Consider the following 20,269-nt stretch of genomic DNA (forward strand, 5'->3'; position numbering starts at 1 on the left):
AGTTACTGTATACATGACTACATGTTACCTTTTGATACACACTTCTATGCACTAATTGTTATTATTAATTCAACAAATTCATGATTTTTATTCGGTTTTCTCAGTTTGTGTTAATTGTATTATAACCAAACTATCTGTTTTGCTATGAGTACAATGAAAACGATGTTTTCATCATAGCATTGTAGTTTACATACTTGCTATTTATTTCACATTTACATTATTTGTTCTCTTAATTTATTTCAACTGCTCAAAAGACTTTTTTCCAAATACGCTACATTTTCCTTGATTCTGATGTTAACACATTAATTTATAGGGAGTTTTTGGCTCTGACCTTGCATTCCACAATCATTAAATACGAACAAAATCTGTTTTTTTCTTGATTTACAGCTTTTACGTTATTTCTTTCAATCAAAATTAAATCTTCAACCAGTTGTATTTAAAACATCTGAATATTTGTCTGTATGAATATTGCCTATTTCTAATTTAATGTTTATTTTAATATGGTTATAGCACATTACCATGCGCAATTTTATTTTCTCAACAGACGAATATTGAGTTCATTTCATGCATTTCATTACAGTGCTCGCTTTGTGCATTAGCTTACACCTTTCCTTCCACCCCGACAAATTAGTAATTCGTGATTTATTTTACATTTTAGGACAATAAATACAAGTTATACTTTACTGTACTATCGTGTAAGATTATAAGGATCAGCTATTTCCTACTCTCTTATATTCAATAAATAATTATCACATTCATAGAGCTTTGCTAAATTTAAAAGTTTTTAATATAAGCTTATAAAGTTTGTTTAATTATCATTATCATTTCAGGGTTGCGTTTGTTTTTACATTTAAAAAAAGGGTAATACGCCATTTTTCTACTTCTTGGGTGATGTGAAAATGACTTATGTCAACAAATATTCAAATCTATAAATGAATGGCTTTATATAAAAGTTAAAATACTAAATGCTGTACGTGCTAAATAAAATTAATTTCCTGTGCAAACTTTTTTATTACCAGTGAAACGTTGGGTATTTAGCTCGCTGTCAATTTATAATCGTAAAGCACCCTTATGCTCATATTGTAAAGCATGGAATTCACTATCAACACTACTGGTAGAGAATGAATGCATAATATATAATATTGTGGATAATATCAATACAAAAATATTTTAACTGGATGAAGAGATTTCCAGCAACACATTGATAGCAAATGTGTACCTTGCAGTTGATTTGCCTTGGCATTACAATCTGCACAGCTAATTCAAAAAAGTGTAGTCGGTATTGAATATCAAACAAAGCGTGGAGAATCAAACACGTTATATGTCCACGACAAACTGCTAAAATAAACACTGCGGACAGCTTTAGCTAACAAATATTGCAAACCAAACTACCGTAACCTGAAATACTAGCCACTGATTCAACACCAACAATATCGAGAAGCCATTTGAAACTGATCCAATCGTAATTCAACAGTATTATGGCTGATACGGAGTAAAACAGTCTCAACTAAATTCACTTTCACACAACCTCATTCGTCGAAATATTTTCACAAATATACTTCACACATTCAATAAAACCATGTCTATTGTTCTTACGCGTCTATTTTATCGTCATTGTAATGCTGTCACTTTCAGCACTGATATTTTATAACCTACCGTGAAAATTTGTTTAATTTTTTAACCTTAACTCGAAGGAGTACATATCATTGTCTGATAAACATGACGAACCTGTTGGTCACCTCTAATGATCGAAAAGTGTTGCAGAAATTATTTGCGAAGTATTGGGTCACATGACCAAATTACGACTAGACGATTAGACCAAGTCGAAACAAAACTGTAAAGTAGCGAGCATCTATATTTGATACGGGGTCTTTGGTAAAACCCGAAGTGTTTGTCATAAACTAGTGCTACGATAAGTTTTATATTGAGCCTTTTATTGGCCTTTCAATTCACGTGAGAACATCACGTGACAAAACAATAATCAAATGTAATGACAACGTCAGAGAAATAAACTGATTCCAATCTACGGCGCCTTTTTGTTTTTGAGCTTTTAAGAGCTTGTAATCACATTTCCACATATTTTGCACCTACAACACAGCAGAGTAAGACATGGTGAATCTTTTGATACCAAATAACTGTAATGTGAATTTTGTTGCAAGACAACCTTTAAGTTCTCAACTATCAAGTTTCCAATGTATAACAACTCCATATTACACAGAATTATGCTTGACAAAACTATGTATTTAAGTTCTCAACTACCTCTAGCGTGAGTCAAAATATAATGCTCTACTAGGCTCGGCACATCCAAACCTAAACATGAAATTCAACAAACTCCTGCTTATACAAGATAACTATCAGCTACACACATTTCTAGATAATCCGTGTCTTCAATGACTGGCAGCGGTGTCTTCAATGACTGGCAGCGGTGAGTTATAATATACTAAATAGACCGCTGACAGTCATCTATATCAGCAGTTCACTTTTTTCAGTTCTATATCGCCATCAATTTCTGACAGCGCCGAGTTCATACCATCCAGTTTTACGTGATAACGTGATGACACATAATTGATATCACGGCTGACATGGAACACTGGTAACACCAATTCATGCTATGCAAAAAATTTATCACAATGAAGTACTTTGACCTGGTGGCATAGCCCACCAAATCTCATTTTTGCATACTTTAGCAGCATTTTATCACGTGATATCTTTACCCTGTTTTTTAGTTAAATTTCTTTCGATAAACCAATTTATTTTGTTAGATTAAAATCTTTTTCCACTGTATTACGAGAAGAAATGCACGATCTCTTAGGTCTGAGCAAAACGCAATGCACTCAGCGGAATAATTAATTTACTTTGCCATGAGAGTGTCTAGATTCTTAGTAATAATCAGTTTTTGGGAATAATATTGTTTTCAGTAACTCAGTTAATTCGTGTGAATTATAAATTGATGAATAGTAAGGAACTCGCTACAGTTTATGTAAGTGTGCAAGAGATTCGCTACAGTTTATGTAAGTGTGCAAGAGATTCGCTACAGTTTATGTAAGTGTGCAAGAGATTCGCTACTTCATTAATCTTTACTATAGTAAGAGCCGTGTTCGTTCATCTGTTTGAAACCGTGGTTGGAGGTTATAAAAAAGATAACATTGTACGGGATTCGAACTCGTGACATTCGTTTTTGTTACTCAAACTCGCTCACTTCGCTTTCGTCACATCCTCACGTCTGCGCCAATCGACCGCCTCACATTCGAATATATTACAGATAGTTATTACACCTGAGTATCTCTCACAGCACACTAGACTGTCAGGCTACTAGCATATACAGCAAACAAGCAATAGAAAGTAGACATATGGGCACAGGTGTTTACAAGTGATAAAAGTATATAAAGCTAACAGAGATGATGTACAAGCACTGTAATCCTCTAACAAACACACTACTCTACCAAATATTTAATCACCACTCTAACTCATAATTTATATTCCTCCATAATGACTAAACAAGGTAGCATTGACCTCACCTCCAGTTGTACTTTTACAATTTCCATAAGCATTCATTATAATGAGTATTATGGCTATCTTGTATCTGTCACTTTTATAACATAAGGTAAATTTAGTGTAATGATAGTGTTTGGGCAAACGGCCCATTTCACCAATACCCAAAATGCATTGTCATTAGCAAGTTGGCATTTAGCCGAAAGGCTGTTCATACTGGGTCAACCAGCTTGTAATTTAAAAATTCCATAACATTTCACTGTCAGCAAACTAAACACCGCGAATTACAACCGGTGTTGTAACTTCGGGAAAATAGCGGCTGCGCATTTCCTGAACATCAAGTTTGCTTACACTTTGTTATAAATAAAAGAAAATCTGCTCGCCGCTATTTAAACTGTGTCATAATAGACTCTTTCAAGCAAATCTGCCCTTCCCGTTCCTTCCATGTTTTCTGCATTTTGAAAAGTTGGCTTTCCCCCAGCAAGCAATAATAAGCCTCATAGTAGTGTAAGTAAGGGTCTCTTTAAGTTAGGTGTAAGTATCAATATCCCATTAATAAATAATTAATTTCTTAAGCATGTGAAAGCATAGGATACGACATCAAGACTCATCAAGACTCGATGCATACTGAGGCGGGAAAGGAAAATGTTGCATAAAAAAAAATCATTTTTTAGCAGTAGCGTGTTGATCATTTTGCGATTGTCAATTGGATTGAGTTTATTTTCACTGCTGTCAGCATACCAGCTCATATAAGGCTATATAGAAATAATTGTGCTATGTTTTCCACTACATTTCTATGTAAGCTAAAATACAAAAATCTGCATTTTTACTTTCATAAAACAAGTACACAGTTCGAGGGAAAATAATGAAAAACTGATCTATGCACTATAATGACCTTGAAATTTTGTAACAATAAAATAGGTTGAGGTAACCAAAGTGGCAGGTAAAATAAACTTACATGAATTCTTTAGTAGCATGAGACTAAACAGGCTCAGGTGTCTAACAAAAGTGCTGCATGTTAATTAATAGTAGAAGTTACCTACTCGTGTAATACTTTATTGACCAAGTTTTCTGAGAAGACATATAACCAACAACACCACTGTTTATGTACTGTGCCTGTACTTAAACTAATTCAAAACTTATCCCTTCAACTAGATATTACAATCTGACCACAACGGAAATGTCTCAACACAGTAGCTTTTACGAATAGGCAATAATTTAGTCCATAAAACAACAATAGCAATTGATATTTTCTATCTTTTACAAACTATTTTATAAGCACATCGGATTTTGTCTAACAAATACAGTTTCTACAACAATGAAAAACGCATTTTATATAACAATGCAGCAGCACTTGCCCGAGCGCCTGCTGCAGTCTACAATAGTATCCTAGGACTATAAATGTGTTGGCAATGCTTATAACAGATGCATTAATATACTTGTCCTATGATTGTGTGACTCTTGAGAAGGGAAGCAGCTCGTAACTAGCTAAATTACCTCCTTACAAATAATCAATTAGCGGGTACGATTGTCTTGCTGGTTACTTTACCAGATGCTAATGAGCTAGAGAGACTTTCAACTATCCAATATATCTAAGTGAGTCAACAATTAGTTTGAGGGCAACCTTTGCTTGTCAGTGACTAAGACATCTCGTCATCCAGACAGCAGAATAACTAGAGACAGGCAAATAGACTATCAGTTAATGGAAGCCTGGCTAGATTAGCCAATGGGATCTCAAACTCTTTGAAGCTTTCCAACATGCCGACTGAAGATACAATAGATGTTCCAACAACAGAAACCTTCACTGCGCATAGAGAATTTTCGTTAAGTTTTTGCATCATATTACACAACAAATTCCATATAACGTAAATCGTGAAGTCCGTGTAAGTACTCAAATTCAATTTGAATAACCAGAGTTACAATAGTAGCCTTAAAATATTGTTTTATCTCTTGATGTACATGGGAGAGCAAATGACGTGTAGGGGTATTTATTATATTTATTTTTACTTTATTATAGACATATACAATACTTTTTCTATTTTGTTTTGCAGCATAGACCTTACTGTGGTGAAAAGAAGTAGTAAGTTGCATTAAATTGACATTGAAGGTGTTCGCTCCTCTTAACGTAAAATTACTGTAATCGTGGACCCTGAACCAAATGTAAGCAACAAAAAAGAAGAGAAAAGTTGTCAAACCAATAATACCAGTTACTGTACAGTAATTAAATAAAGCAGTCAAGCTTAGCTTTCTCATTTTGAAGGACCAAAGGGGTGAGTTTGGGACAATCTTGGAGTGGATTAAGCTATTTACATGTATTTTACTCTTCGAATAACGTAAAATCACTATAATGTAAATATTCTCGAAATGGATTATTTACGTTGTAGGAGCATACACTGTATTTTCCCATTTGAAGGTACATATTTTCCAGCTATCGGCTGGCTTTGATTATTATTTAGATTTCTAAAAACTTAGTCTCCAATACAATTAATAATTATCTGAGAAGGAAGAACGAAGACCATTTAAAATGTCAAAGTTTCATCCCCTTTTAGATTTCATATGCATGTATACGGAGTGCATGTGTGGTATTTAAATTCAATTCGCGTACCTCTAACAATTGTAAAAAACAGTGGCTTGGCTTTGATTGGAGACTCGCTGTCAAGGTTACACAATCACCACGTCGGGTAGATTTTGTTGAAGATGGAAAAGCGCATGCCTGTCGATACTCATTAAAAGTCGTAACCATAGATTTTTATAAAACAGGTAATGCTTGTAGGCTATAACAACCGAACACATGCTTTATAACAAACCCATTCAGTGTATAATAAAAATGTTCCTATTGGAGTCATTAGTGAGTCATCGATAGAGCAATTACCGTGTGATTCCATATTATTGAAAGAGGCAAGCTGAAGATAACTCCAAATTTATGGCTGGACCTACGACTAAACGAAGACTTATCACGTACTGGCAGTTAACGATAGAGATTTCGTAGATATTTTACTATGCAGCTACCCCAGCTTGTGTTACCTAATATATAGAGAATGACCTCAACCGTACTAGTCCATCAATTTCCAGATGCCAGATAGTAGTAATCCGACCGCTGTTAATCTGCCCGCGCGGATTGAACAGCAGAGATGCGAAAGAAAATAGATAATTCCAGAAGTTCTAAAGATTAGCAATCAATCTAATCTTGACCTCATAAGCTAGCTGTGTAATAAAAATCAAAAACTGACCCGAGTTGTTCCAGAAGACTCTCTCCTTCGTTTATTGTATTCACAGCTGCCTCTACGGTTGCCTCTCGCTGTCGATGAAACTGCGTCACTAGCTTGTCAGCCTCATCAACATTTTCACCAAGTTTGCCATCTAATAGTTCGCTCCTCAGCTCCTCAAACCAGTCACTCAGCTACCAAAAATGACCGAGTGATTACCAACTAACCTAACGGCGATCCTAACCACTTACTGCTGCCCATCAAGTCACCCCCGGCAAGGAATAACAAACTCATAGATCTTTATTGTGATAGGCTAACCAAGGCATCTAAGGTACAGGATGGCAAAGAAACGCACACTAATTATCATCATCATTACTGAGTTTCATGTTCTCAGCGCTGTCAGAAGAAGGCATATTCACCGAGATCTGCCCTCTGTATGACAGCACTGCAAATGGTAAATACACAGCACGCGAAAAGATAATTAATCTATCAACTTAATAACCGAATCTCGACGTTAATTCCCTGGATACCGAGGCATCTACAAACAAAAACTTTTGTAATTACCTACCACAAAAAAACAAAACCTGAACAGAAGTCAAAATTATTACCTTTTTAGTTACCAAACCTTCCACGCTAATCTCTAGTTGAGGGAATACGTCTATAATCAGCCGACGCTTGTTAAACACAGAGACAACACGATGGATAGTCGGCCAACTTTTAAACAAATAACCGATTGCCATTTACGTGTCTATCTTGGTGCCTCTTACTTATTGGTAACTAAAGGCTCTACCTGGCAATAATTAGTGACGTAACAGCAGCCTGCTATATTCAGCACATCATATCTCAGACAGGCAGCTGCAGGTGCTCTTGTATAACCATCTATACAAGGATTCTTATCTGCCTATAATTAGCTGCCAGTTTCAAAGGTCAGCCGTTTGAGTTTTCTATTTGAGATCTGACAGCGAGTAGTGGCAATTGTAACCTGTTGTAATCTCCCTTTATACAAGACACAAAGGACAGAAGTAGAAGGTGTCAATTATAGTTTCCATGTAATGTACTTAAAATATAAACTATAAATTTATAAAATAAATTCAAACGAGCCGTTAGCTAAAAGTGGAACAAGCATCATCCTGTAGCAAATGGTTTCACAAGATTATGTTCTATTCATCACCCTTGGTCAACAATGCCTATCTATTTTTAGCTAAGTGATGGTCTGAGTGAACCATTACACAATGGTAGCTGGGTAAAAAGTATCGTTACATCAGCAACATACTACGAGCGATGAGTAAATAGTTTCAATCTACATATATTATAACGAGTTCAAATCCCATACAAAGTAATCATTTTCCAACCTCTAACAGGCTCCAGAGGCTCCAGACAGACACACACAGCTCTTCTCATAGTAAAGATTCTTGCCAAATTGAATGTTAACGAATGCGAATGAATGTAAGAACATGCCAATAAAAGTTGGTCATAAAGAGTTTTTCAAAATTGTTTACTTTTTGATCGGTGATGATACTAAATATTTTATTTTATTATCATGGGAAAACTGAAAATCTCTCTCTTGTATAATTTATTGTCATGCAAAATAGTACACCAATTGTTAGCACATAAATGTTTATATCCAATACAAAGTTCTTACATAAACAATGATCTGGCATGAATCAATAAAGTATAAACTTTTATGTCACTTCAACTAGAAAATAAGTTATTTTTGAGCCACTAACAATCCTGGAAGAGAATACAAAGCATGAGAGAATGCATAGCAACGGAGTCTGCACCTGATGAACCAAACAAGACTACCATTAGCAGCCACAAACTGACAGTGTAATCAGGCAATAACAAAAGCGGCACATCCCCAAACCACTTCCTGTTCTTTTCAGTAACCTACTGCTATGAATATTTCAAGCGTGATGGAGGACTGTGAGACGGTACAAGATGCAAAGAGGTGGTACAAGATATATCACGCAGAGAGAGAAAGAGGAGTAGACACCAGCTAACACCTACCAAACAGCCCTCGAGGTCTTTCTGAATGTAAGAGTTAGATAAACAGACCTCAATCAATAACCTTGTGAATGTTCATAGGTATAAATAAGAACCCGTGTCATTAATTATGCGCTACTTTCTGTCGCTCAATTGTTTAACCCAAGCTGTCAATTATATATGCGGAGAGTGCTAAACACCACTTTCCCTCACGCAGTTCTCCTCTAGCTGCAGTTCTCCGCTAGCCGCAGTTCTCCGCTAGCTCTTCAACTAAATCAATTGATTTTAATGGGTAACAGCTTAAATTTCCACTAACACTCAATACAGCCTTATCCCAGTTTTTTAACGATTAACGTTTTTAAGCCAGTGAAAACAATCATGGAATGTGTTGAACATTTCTAAAAACTGCGTTTACAAGCAATGACACAAATCATTGCTTGGAAAGAAACATTTTTAAGCTCAAGTTGCAAGAAAGCCAAAATTAAATTAACAGTATCTTTTCAAGCTATTTTCTACGCAAGAAAATGTAGCAAGTAAATAAAATTTATAATATTAACTCTTTCGATACCGCAAGCCAATGTATCGGCTTATCAATAGGCTTTCACTTTTCTTTTCATTACGAAGCCTATGCATTAGCTAGACCAATTAAATTTGGTCGCCAACGAAACAATCTTGTTGCCAATTACTTGCAACCAATCGAAAATATTTTTGCTAAGCAATTCCATTTCTAGTTATTTTTCAAAACGAGAAAATCAGATTCCTATCGTCATGGTAATAATAAACTCGCCGCATTCTTTAAATGCAAAGGTAGCATAAGATATTTTGTGAGAGTCACTAAACAGTTTTATACTTATCTTGTAGATAATTTTGATCTAAATTAAGATGCATTTTACAGTGAAACAATATCTGCATTGATTCTCAAGATATTGCATAAATACTAGCGGTATATCGATTGATTTTTCGAAAATTCGTCTGAATTAATTCGGGCAGAATAGCAAATTTAACGCGGTAGGAAAGAGTTAACATAATGGTATGTGTCATTGAATTATAAATTAAAACATTTGTGTTAGTGAGGAAAATCCTGGAAATACACAAGTGTTAACAAATTTATTTTTATACAAAACCAGCAATAATGTTCAGATAACTCCAACCAGTAATCTTCCTACGTATTATACATGTAATTGTTCAATGGCTGCATGTGTAACCTGCTATTTCAAATTATTGATGACCCATGCATATCACCAGCCTGTTATAAAGGAGTCTAGAAGCTCCATGCACTCATTGAATTCAACAGCAGTGCACTGATAGTGACCAAACGTTATAGCAACTAAACTTGACTCAAATCAATGTGAACAGATAACTCCCACAAATGAAACTAATTTGAAACTTATCCCCGTGTTGACAACTCTCACACTATACCAACCTCTTGCGTGTGAGTATAGAAGCTAACTGTGAGGCTCAATAGATTCTTTCTTTGTTCCAGACGTTGTAAAAACTCCCGGATACGCTCCTCCAACTTTCCAGCTTCCATGTTTATTTGCTCAGCATTGCATTCCCCGCTTTCAGCGAGTTCATCAGCAGCATTTAACAGCTTGTCAGCGTTAGTAATCGTATTCTGTAAAGTACACACAAAGGTAGTCTTTGCAGTCATTATACCCTAGGACACTTATATTTCGCTAGTATTTAGTTTCATGAGTAGCATACAGAGTAAAATTTCAATGCAACTTAATTTCGCAGCTCTGATGGGTGCGAAAATATAGTGATGTAAAAATAAATTCAGTGGAACAAACATAATTAGATTCTTCAGGTTCAGTTCACCCGTTCACCGATAAGAAAAAAATTTCAATTTGGGACTAGTTTGTAATTGTAAACCGCAGGTAGAATGGTGTGAGCGACTTCGATAATGCAATATGATCGCCTGCTGCCATTTGTTTCTTGGACTATCAGTAAACAAAGCTATTTAATTTCGCGTTTTCGCTCGTTCGTTGTGATAGCTTAGTTTCGCTCATGAAATTTTTGCGAGAGGATGACTCCGCGAAAACACGAAAGTTAGATGAGGCGAATACAAGTGTCCTAGGGTATATAAATGAAAAATAGTCAACAGCTTAGCTAGGGCAAGATTACTAAAATTCACATTTGGGTTACAAAATAGAGCTGCCAAAATCTTCCTGGTCCCGTAAATGGTCACCGAATTATGAAAGATATTATCAGAAGGTATAGATATTTTTCTATCATTTGAGATTTTGTTTGATGTTTTAGGTGATCTGACTGCCAGGATGTTTCAAGATTAAAATCGTCAAAACTTGATCGCGGTTAAAACGCTTAGAAAAAAATAGTGAACCTTTAAAAGGTAGGTAGATCATAAATAGAGAGTATTTCATAGCAACTTTAATTGCTGGGTGTGACAATGATACACTTGGATGTGGTTAATGTTTGTGTTTGTGGACTTTCCTTGGACTTGTGTACTTGAGTAGAGAATGAGAATCGTTATATACGAATGTCTCATATAAGCAAGATTAAAAACTCAGGGCACTTTTAAAATCAGGCTGTGACAAAGATTTGAACTTTGAACTATCACATTTAGGATAGCATATACTCATCCTATTTAAAACAGATTATGTTTAAAAATACACTGAGAGAGGCATGAGTTCAACTCTTTCTGTACTGTACAGCTAGCTGTTGCCAAACTCATGATAGCAACGACTTTTTCACAAAACAGTAAAAATGTATTATTTTTATCGAGCTTCTAGTACAGAGCGTATTTGCTATCTATGTACACATTAAAGTCCCCCTTTTCAATGAGCTGTTTTATTCATCCGCAAATGTAACCAGTTTTGTGTTATTCACGATGTCATACATCCTAAACTGTTGAAAACCCACCTTGTGATTGCAATTTTTTCACCAACATGAAGTTGAAACAAAAGAATTGGATAACTCATCGTATATCTCCTCCAATTTAGTCTTTTTAAAAATCCTTAAAAATGATAGGCAGAAATTTCGCTAAAATATTAACAAATTTAATCAACGCGAGAGTCGTGTATTAAAATTTGGAGAACAAATGCACTATTTTTTGACCTCCAAAAAACACTCATTAAAAAAGACGGAAATCTAATTCCAAGCGAAATCGAAATCTCGAAATCTAAGCCATGAACTTTAATTGATAGTCAATGAAAAATTCAAGGCCTATATATATAATATATGCTGTCGACAAGAGAAGGGAATCGTGTAAAGCTGTGTTTATAAGCCATGGACCGAAAGGTGTTAGCAATGTATGGAGAAACTGACAACAATCCAACATGTAGCCAATTATACCTCAGCAATTGTCACAAAGTGATCGTGGGCCTTCTGGAGACTCAACGCCTTTGAAAGTCCTCGTCCTACATTTGTGTTCTTATCCAAGAAAACATTTCCATGATTGTCCAACCACGTCAGTACCTACAATGAGCAAGAGAAACACACATGATTGCATGTTCAGCCCTATGTACTAAGTGTACACGCATGATGTTATTTTTGCTAGTTCTCTCGATATAGTTTATGCTCGCAAACAATAGTCAGGAAAATAACATTGTGCCGGCAGCGATGTCTTGAGAGATGTCGGGTGTTGCTAGTTGTACCTCTTTCAAATTATGTGAAACAAATGATTTTTTTGCTACTTACTATAATAGAAACAATATTGAAATCCATACATATCCATAAAAACAGACCTTTAAATTAACTGAAGGCTTTGTTGCCAAAAATGCAAAAACTGTGATAAAGAAATCTTTACTCTCGTGTTAAGATCTTCACAGCTCTGCCAATCTTATGACAAATACATAAAAAAATAGCTTGGCTCAAAAGTAAAAACAATGAAAGTGTTTATGCATGCTGACGATATTAGAAGAACTAAAACTACGCATTGAGTAGATATTGAAAGCAACCTGAAGAGTATTTGAATTCCCTAAACCATTATCCCTCGAAAATAGAGGGAGAAAGAGCTCATTATATAGTGCTCACATATTGCTGGCTGGAAGTTCACAATGAGTGATCATTGAATTTTAACATTCATAAATTTAGAGCCATCTTCTAAACCGGTTTTAAATAAGTAATTAACAATTTAAATCGCTCGAAGATTCTAGAACTATGATGCATCCTATAACAACCTTTTGAGCATTTATCAAATACATCTTTTACACGGCAAGACGGAGGTTATCGTACCCTGCAAGCAGTTAAATATTGACCGTAGGTTGTTTTTTAGTAAATCGTCATAGAGGCACAGGTATACCATCATAGACTGGGTTTGCCCATACAACGGATAGTCTAATTACTCCAAAAGTTACAGTAACTCTGATGAGAAATATGCAATACGCCGCACCCGGACCACCCAGACCACACCCAGCACATATGTATAGACCTAAGAGATGGGGAATTGAAAGAACCTTTTATTATTTATTGAATGATCTAGCGATGCTAGATGTTCCCCATAAGAAACATATCAATGAGTGCACAAAAAACAAGGAGTTAGTTTACCATTAATACAAGCATGACAGGCCAAGAACAAACAATTACAAACAATCAACGTCTGTATAATCTTTACTACACAGACGAAATTTTAAAGGTAAGCAAAATATCAAAAAAAGTAAGCGGAGACACATCAGTATAAAAGTGAATGGAGACATATCAGTATGAAGATGAACGGAGGCATATCAGTATAAAGGTGAACGGAGACATATCAGTATAAAGGTGAACGAAGACATATCAGTATGAAGGTGAATGGAGGCATATCAGTATAAAGGTGAACGGAGACATATCAGTATGAAGATGAACGGAGGCATATCAGTATAAAGGTGAACGGAGACATATCAGTATAAAGGTGAACGGAGACATATCAGTATAAAGGTGAACGAAGACATATCAGTATGAAGGTGAATGGAGACATATCAGTATAAAGGTGAACGGAGGCATATCAGTATGAAGGTGAACGGAAACATATCAGTATAAAGGTGAACAGAGACATATCAGTATAAAGATGAACGGAGCCATATCAGTATAAAGGTGAACGAAGACATATCAGTATGAAAGTGAATGGAGACATATCAGTATAAAGGTGAACGGAGGCATATCAGTATGAAGGTGAACGGAAACATATCAGTATAAAGGTGAACAGAGACATATCAGTATAAAGATGAATGGAGACATATCAGTATAAAGGTGAAAGGAGACATATCAGTATAAAGGTGAAAGGAGACATATCAGTATAAAAGTGAATGGAGACATATCAGTATAAAGGTGAACGGAGACATATCAGTATAAAGGTGAAAGGAGACATATCAGTATAAAGGTGAAAGGAGACATATCAGTATAAAGGTGAAAGGAGACATATCAGTATAAAGGTGAACGGAGGCATATCAGTATAAAGGCGAACAGAGACATATCAATATAAAGCGATAGATTTGAACTAATGTAATTATTAAACTGTTAAGAATGTCAGGGTAGAACCAAAAATCAAGGGTGAACCACTGTCCCACGCTTAAAATAGTTTCGGAGTTGCCCACTGTCGACAAACTCGCAGCCTACCATTTCAACAATTCAGAGTTGTACTATATAGATCTTTCCATGATTTGCGATGTATCTCTCAAAACAAAACTCTACACTCACTTTCGGGTCATGGTCACTTCACGATTCATGCGTAGTCAACTGCTTGCAGTAAGTCAGGATGCCTGATTGCAATTTTATTTTTGTGTTTCAATTCGGATACAACAGGGGTGAATGTTTCTATGATATCGAACAGTATTTTTACAACAAATGACCTAACACAAATTTAGCAAAGTAAAACGGCGTCAAATACATTAAGATTTTATCGTTTCTACGATTCGGGGTGGACGCTACAACAAACCCACTCGAAGTATAGAAACACAGTGAATGAGAGATGAACATTATTAAACAAACCACCCTATTAAAATCAGCATGCATGCTACCAAATGTTTTCCGTCAATTCCACACTGTGCAATTTGTGAACGACAAAGAACAAACTGGCTTCGGCATTACACAACAAGAATACTATAACTTTAATAACCACAAACCACCATCAACCATCCACATATCACTGACTCACTTGTTGAACATCCTTTTGAAAAAGCCTGAGGCCAAGTTTTTGGTTGAGTTGCGTCTTAGTAACTGTCCAATACTGCTCGATATTCTTGTTGCTTTCCAGCACTCCATGAATCATATCTAGCAAGTGTGCTGCTCCCACACGATAGTCAGCCTGGGCTATGATTGCATTGTACGCAGAATTCGCTACTGGCGTCTGAAGTATATCTAGCAGCTTGTTTCCTTGGGTGACAACCTGTTACCAATAATGCTGGGTAGATCATAAATAGAAAGTATTTCATAGCAACTTACATTGCTGGGTGTGACAATGATACAAGTGAATGTGGTTAACTCTCATGTTTGTGTTTGTGGACTTTCCTTGAACTCGTGTACTGAGTGATGTACTAAGTAGAGAATGGGAATCATCATATGCGAATGTCTCATTCAAGCATAATTAAAAGCTCATGGCGCAAAAAAAACTGAGACAAAGATTTCTACTTTGAACTATCACAATTAGGATAGGGTATGCTGTTTTTCAAAAAAATTGTTTAAAAAACTGAAGGAGGCACGAGTTCAACTCTTTCAGTACTGCGCCCCGAACTGTTGCTAAACTCATGATAGCAATGACATTTTCACAAAACAGCAAAAAAGTATTATTTTTATAGAGCTTCTAGTACAGAGGGAGTTACATATTTGCTATCAATGTACAAATGAAGGTTTCCCCTTTTCAATGAGCGTATGCTCATTTTTAAAAACAGATTTTGCGTACCAGGCATTTGTAAAATGTTCATAAATATGAGCTATATGAGCTATTTACAAATATTATAAAAATATGAGTTATTTAATACACAGTGGTTCAACAAAAAATCAACAAGATCAAAACATAAAAAGCCAGTTCTACCAAATTAAGCCGCAAAAAGCCGGCAGACTAAGCTGGAAGTTTAGTTCAAAGGCCTACAGAATACATAGAGGAAGCAATTAGTTGAAGATGCTACAACTCTGTGATAATTGCACATTAAACCACCATCAACGAACAAACTACCAACAACAATGAGCCCGATAGTCCCAAATCACCACTCACCTAACTTACTACACTTCTCATAACCTGCTAGACAGCGCTTAGGCAACATTATCCATAACATGATACAATATCAACTTTATAAGCTATACTCAGATCCCCGGTATCTATAGCAGCAATTAGAAAGGCTGTAAAAGCGTCAAACGCCAAACCTTGTTGTAAGACGAGTGAAAGGCTGCATGTAGGTCATCGAATCGTGCGACAGCCTCCTCCAGTTCATCGATTGTGTCAGGTACTCCTTGATTTTTTACTTCTGACAGCCAGTTTGGTGCGCATCGGTTGTACTGTATTAAAATAAGCATTAAAATATGTAGTACACTTTCGTTAATGTCAAAATTAGCCAACCACAAATTTGAGTGCTGAAGAGTAATTATATTTGCAAAAGATATCTTGATGAGGAGGGTTTTGAATAGCGTAAAATGCTTAGTAATTTTAGAGAAAAGAACTTGTTATAGCGTTCATATTGTGATCAATAATAACAATAATATTGTAACAATAACTACAACTGGGCAGTCGAGGCGCAACTATGCATTCAGTAATGCAGGAGTCCACCAGCTGTAACTATCCATCAAAGTGTTACACGCTATGATGACGTTTTATATGCCCTTTCAATACTTCGCCTGTTAATCAATGCCTCCGCAGGTTAAGTTACACTCTATTTACTGAGTTAAAATTTATTTTAAACATTCCACGCATGTTGAACTACTGTAATTCTATAAAAAGTTATTAATAAGTTGGCAATTACCATTGCCTTATTTTGCATATCCTATCAAATCTGAACGGAAGATATCATTTAAGTACATCTAACAAATTAGCGTATTACCGGAAAATCTATTGCAGAAGATTGATAATAGTGTCCAAGCAAATGCCTTTTCTGTCACTATTAACAACCTAAGTTATGATTGCAAGCAAAATTTATTTATTCCAAGAATGAATCACCTGGACATGCTCAACTATCACAAATGTAGCACTGAACATGTTGGTTATAAGCAGTCTAGACTAATTCTAAGAGAAAGCAACCGTGAGGAAACCCAAACCCTGCTATGTTATTAAACGAGTATTAGTCAACAACTTAATTTGAACCATGTACAGTGAATCAACTAAAGGATGAAACCTGCTTTAACAGAAACATTTACTAGGAAATGATATGGACTCAATTGTACTAGTTTAAATGATACAAACCGAGTTGTACTAGTTTACTGAAACTACCAATTGCCATGATCGATTGCAGCCAAAGTGCTTGATCAATCGCCATGGTGATGCATGTGCCGCACATGTTGTTGTAAAGTCAAGCATAACGCTGAACTAGAACACTTAGAGTGACTTGTAATTTTTAAATGAATTTCAATGATTAGCTAAAGTTCAAAATGCATGTACATTTAAAGCTTGAATACTCATACTATTTTAAAGCAAAACCATGAAGTAATAGCACGGCTCTGCAAATGTCGTCAGTAGAACACCATGCTCATTCTAAGCTGTAAAAATTCACGTAAGTACATGCTTGAACTCAGAATGTAATATATAACAACAAGCTATGGTAACAAGGAGAAAAATATCCTTTCGTCTTAAATGTACCTATTAGGTTTCTACAATGCTATTGCAGAAATGTGCTTTCGGATTCAAACCTTACGCCCCTCACTATTGTATATTTAGTAGTTTTTGATTTATTGTTTGGGTACACGATATCCAACAATAACCAACACGATATTTACAGTCAATAAGCGAAGATTGCCTGTCAATGCATTACTCAAGCCATGACCGAGAACTTCATTTTTAATGTTTGTAGGTGATAATAATCGAACGCTAACCTTATGATAAATGCATTCGATGTTTCAAGCAGCATGGAAAAGACAACTCCATTTTTATGAATAAATATATAAGCAAACTAATGCTTATTGCATATCAAGCTCAAAAGAACAAAGTGTTTTCGATATTTTTTCATGTGTATCCTTTCATGACAAGAATGTATATATATTTATATATATACATAAAGAATCTAATAGCACCCTATTTTTGTTGACAATTTTGGAGCAAAAATATGTTTTAATTAAGTAACCTAAGGATTTTTCTCCATGAAACTCCCTTTTATCGATATTACAGTAGACAAACATATATAGCAAACAAACAGCAGACAAACATATATAGCAAACAAACAGCAGACGAACATATATAGCAAACAAACAGCAGACAAACATATATAGCAAACAAACAGCAGACGAACATATATAGCAAACAAACAGCAGACGAACATATATAGCAAACAAACAGCAGACGAACATATATAGATCACCATACTAACCTGTTCTATTTGCTCATGGAAGCTTGTAGATAGATTAATAACCCTACTTCTATCCTCAATGGCCGTGTAAAAAGCTTTCCATTCCATATCCAACTTTTGTGCTTGCATCTTCACGCTAGTCGCTGCATAGTGCCCCGTATCCGAGAGCCTGTGAGCTGACGATTTAATTTCAGAAACCTTCACCTGCACTCTCTAGGTAACGAGCAAGAATACAGTGAGCACAACACGTTAGAGAGAGAGTCGAGTGAGCTATCAACTAGAAACATCATCAATTAGCCAATGAGACTCATTCATATAATGGCACAGCATTACCGTTAAAGACTATCAAATCATCCTAGCTTAACAATAAATCTCTTGTTGCTCGCTAGTGCAACCACCCAGTTAGGATACTCTTAGACTGAGGCTCGCACCTAGGCTCTAATCTAAGCATTCATTGTTTGTAAGGTGAGGAAATAAATTAGACATTTGTAAACTGATATAAATTATGATGTAGATTTCATAACATCCTACGCACAGGTTTATGAGTCATTGCGAGGATAGTACAGCGTTTATATACTTACTTTTTAGAGAGAAGAGGTGATAAGAAGTGCTGCTATTGAAAGGAACAGCAAATGCTAACACCAATGCCATTTGCTGAGCCAATTATGTTAAGTTAGTAGACGAAATGCAAGTGTAATGAAACATTGAAATCACTTGGGCTATGTAAGGTCAGACAGAGCTGACATGAGTGCTTGCTACTACACGCTTTTCATAACAAAGTGCTAGGTGTCATGATTACACCTCAAAACCTAATTTCCTGCTAGTTTTGTCTCAGGAACTAAAATGAAACTCTACGTTGAAGGAGAAATGCATCTAGGAAGGGAAATTTTGTGAGCCAACAAAAATTGCCAACACTGCCTGCTAGAGAGCTGATTAAGAAAAGAATGGCATATACACTACACTTTTTATAATGCTTAATACTCCTAAAAATGCTTTATATGACGTGATGTATTCATTTCATAAATACTCAAACTTTTCTTCTCTTTCCAGTTTTCCGTTAACTAAATTTTGCCTCATAAAATTATGTATGCCGTCGGTAAGATATGCGTTCAAAAAGTTACCTCGCAGGCATCAGCGAACTCGGTGTGCTGACACTGTAGTTCGTGTGATTCCAGGTATGTGCCGCCAATATCGGTATAGGTCATAAGAAATCGCTCCTTCTCATGGGCAATCCACTTGAACATCTGCAAAAGACAGCGATTGAAAGTCGATGCAGAGAGGTTAAAAGGGAATACGGAGCAGATGGAAGCGACAGCAATCAGCTACATATAATTAACTGCAATGTGGACAGGTGCCTAAGGCTATAAGGTCATTGGCCAAGCTGTAACAGTTATAATTTGAAATAATTGCAAACTGGTGCTTGAAAACATCTAATAAAGGTTTGTAGGTCTTTATATAATCATGACAGTGCTAATACAAAGAGAATGAAGACTACTGCAAATTACCTTCAAGGTCAACTGCAGCAAGGTTTGCAAACATCCAGAAAGGTTTAGTCTAAAAAGTTGCACTTGGCACATACGTATCCACAAGCCAAAGTGTTACTTAATATTATTGGATTTATCCCTACATGGCAATGCATCCTACCTGCTCAACATCGCTCTCAAAGTGCTGCAGCTGAAGACACTGGTCCAACTGTACTTTGCGCTGATGCCACGCCTCTTCCACATTAGACTTTGACATATGCAGTTGCTTAATTAGACCGGACAGGTTCTTAGATGTGTATTGATATTCTAGACTGCCTACAAGTAAAAATAAGACAGTCGTTAGTCATTACAGCAGACCACAACTCACACGACAACCCGTATGATCCTGAAACTGTAACACCACCCAATGCCCACAATGTTACATAAGAGCACTGAGTTAACCTGCCTTATCCTTAGCTACACGTACCAGCAGTTGAAGCAATTATTATATCAGTCAAAAGCAAGAATCCTAAAAATTCAGCTGGCAAAGAAAATTTGCTACAGAATCGCTTGACACAATTTAAATTGTAAAAAAATTGAAAAATAAATCCATAAATCCAAATCACTGAAAAGAGTATTAAACCAAAAAAATTGAGAGCAAAATAATTGTGAAGGAATTAGTGATTCTTAGACTACAAAGACA

The 20,269-nt window shown here is 35.8% G+C and overlaps 1 protein-coding gene across 1 annotated transcript in view; it reads right to left on the minus strand.

Moving 5' to 3' along the window:
• LOC137394882 (triple functional domain protein-like) overlaps window positions 1-20,269 on the minus strand; it is an 83,479-nt gene that overhangs the window by 43,589 nt on the left and 19,621 nt on the right. Inside the window, exons 8-15 of the mRNA XM_068081655.1 lie at window positions 19,748-19,902; window positions 19,225-19,347; window positions 18,125-18,316; window positions 15,978-16,109; window positions 14,773-15,003; window positions 11,994-12,116; window positions 10,105-10,296; window positions 6,723-6,892 (exon numbers count right to left, since the gene is read on the minus strand). Coding sequence (XP_067937756.1) covers window positions 6,723-6,892; window positions 10,105-10,296; window positions 11,994-12,116; window positions 14,773-15,003; window positions 15,978-16,109; window positions 18,125-18,316; window positions 19,225-19,347; window positions 19,748-19,902 — 1,318 coding nt within the window. The remainder of the gene's footprint in view (window positions 1-6,722; window positions 6,893-10,104; window positions 10,297-11,993; window positions 12,117-14,772; window positions 15,004-15,977; window positions 16,110-18,124; window positions 18,317-19,224; window positions 19,348-19,747; window positions 19,903-20,269) is intronic.

The sequence above is a fragment of the Watersipora subatra genome, chromosome 4 (genome assembly GCF_963576615.1).
Source record: "Watersipora subatra chromosome 4, tzWatSuba1.1, whole genome shotgun sequence".
Lineage (NCBI taxonomy): Eukaryota > Metazoa > Bryozoa > Gymnolaemata > Cheilostomatida > Watersiporidae > Watersipora > Watersipora subatra.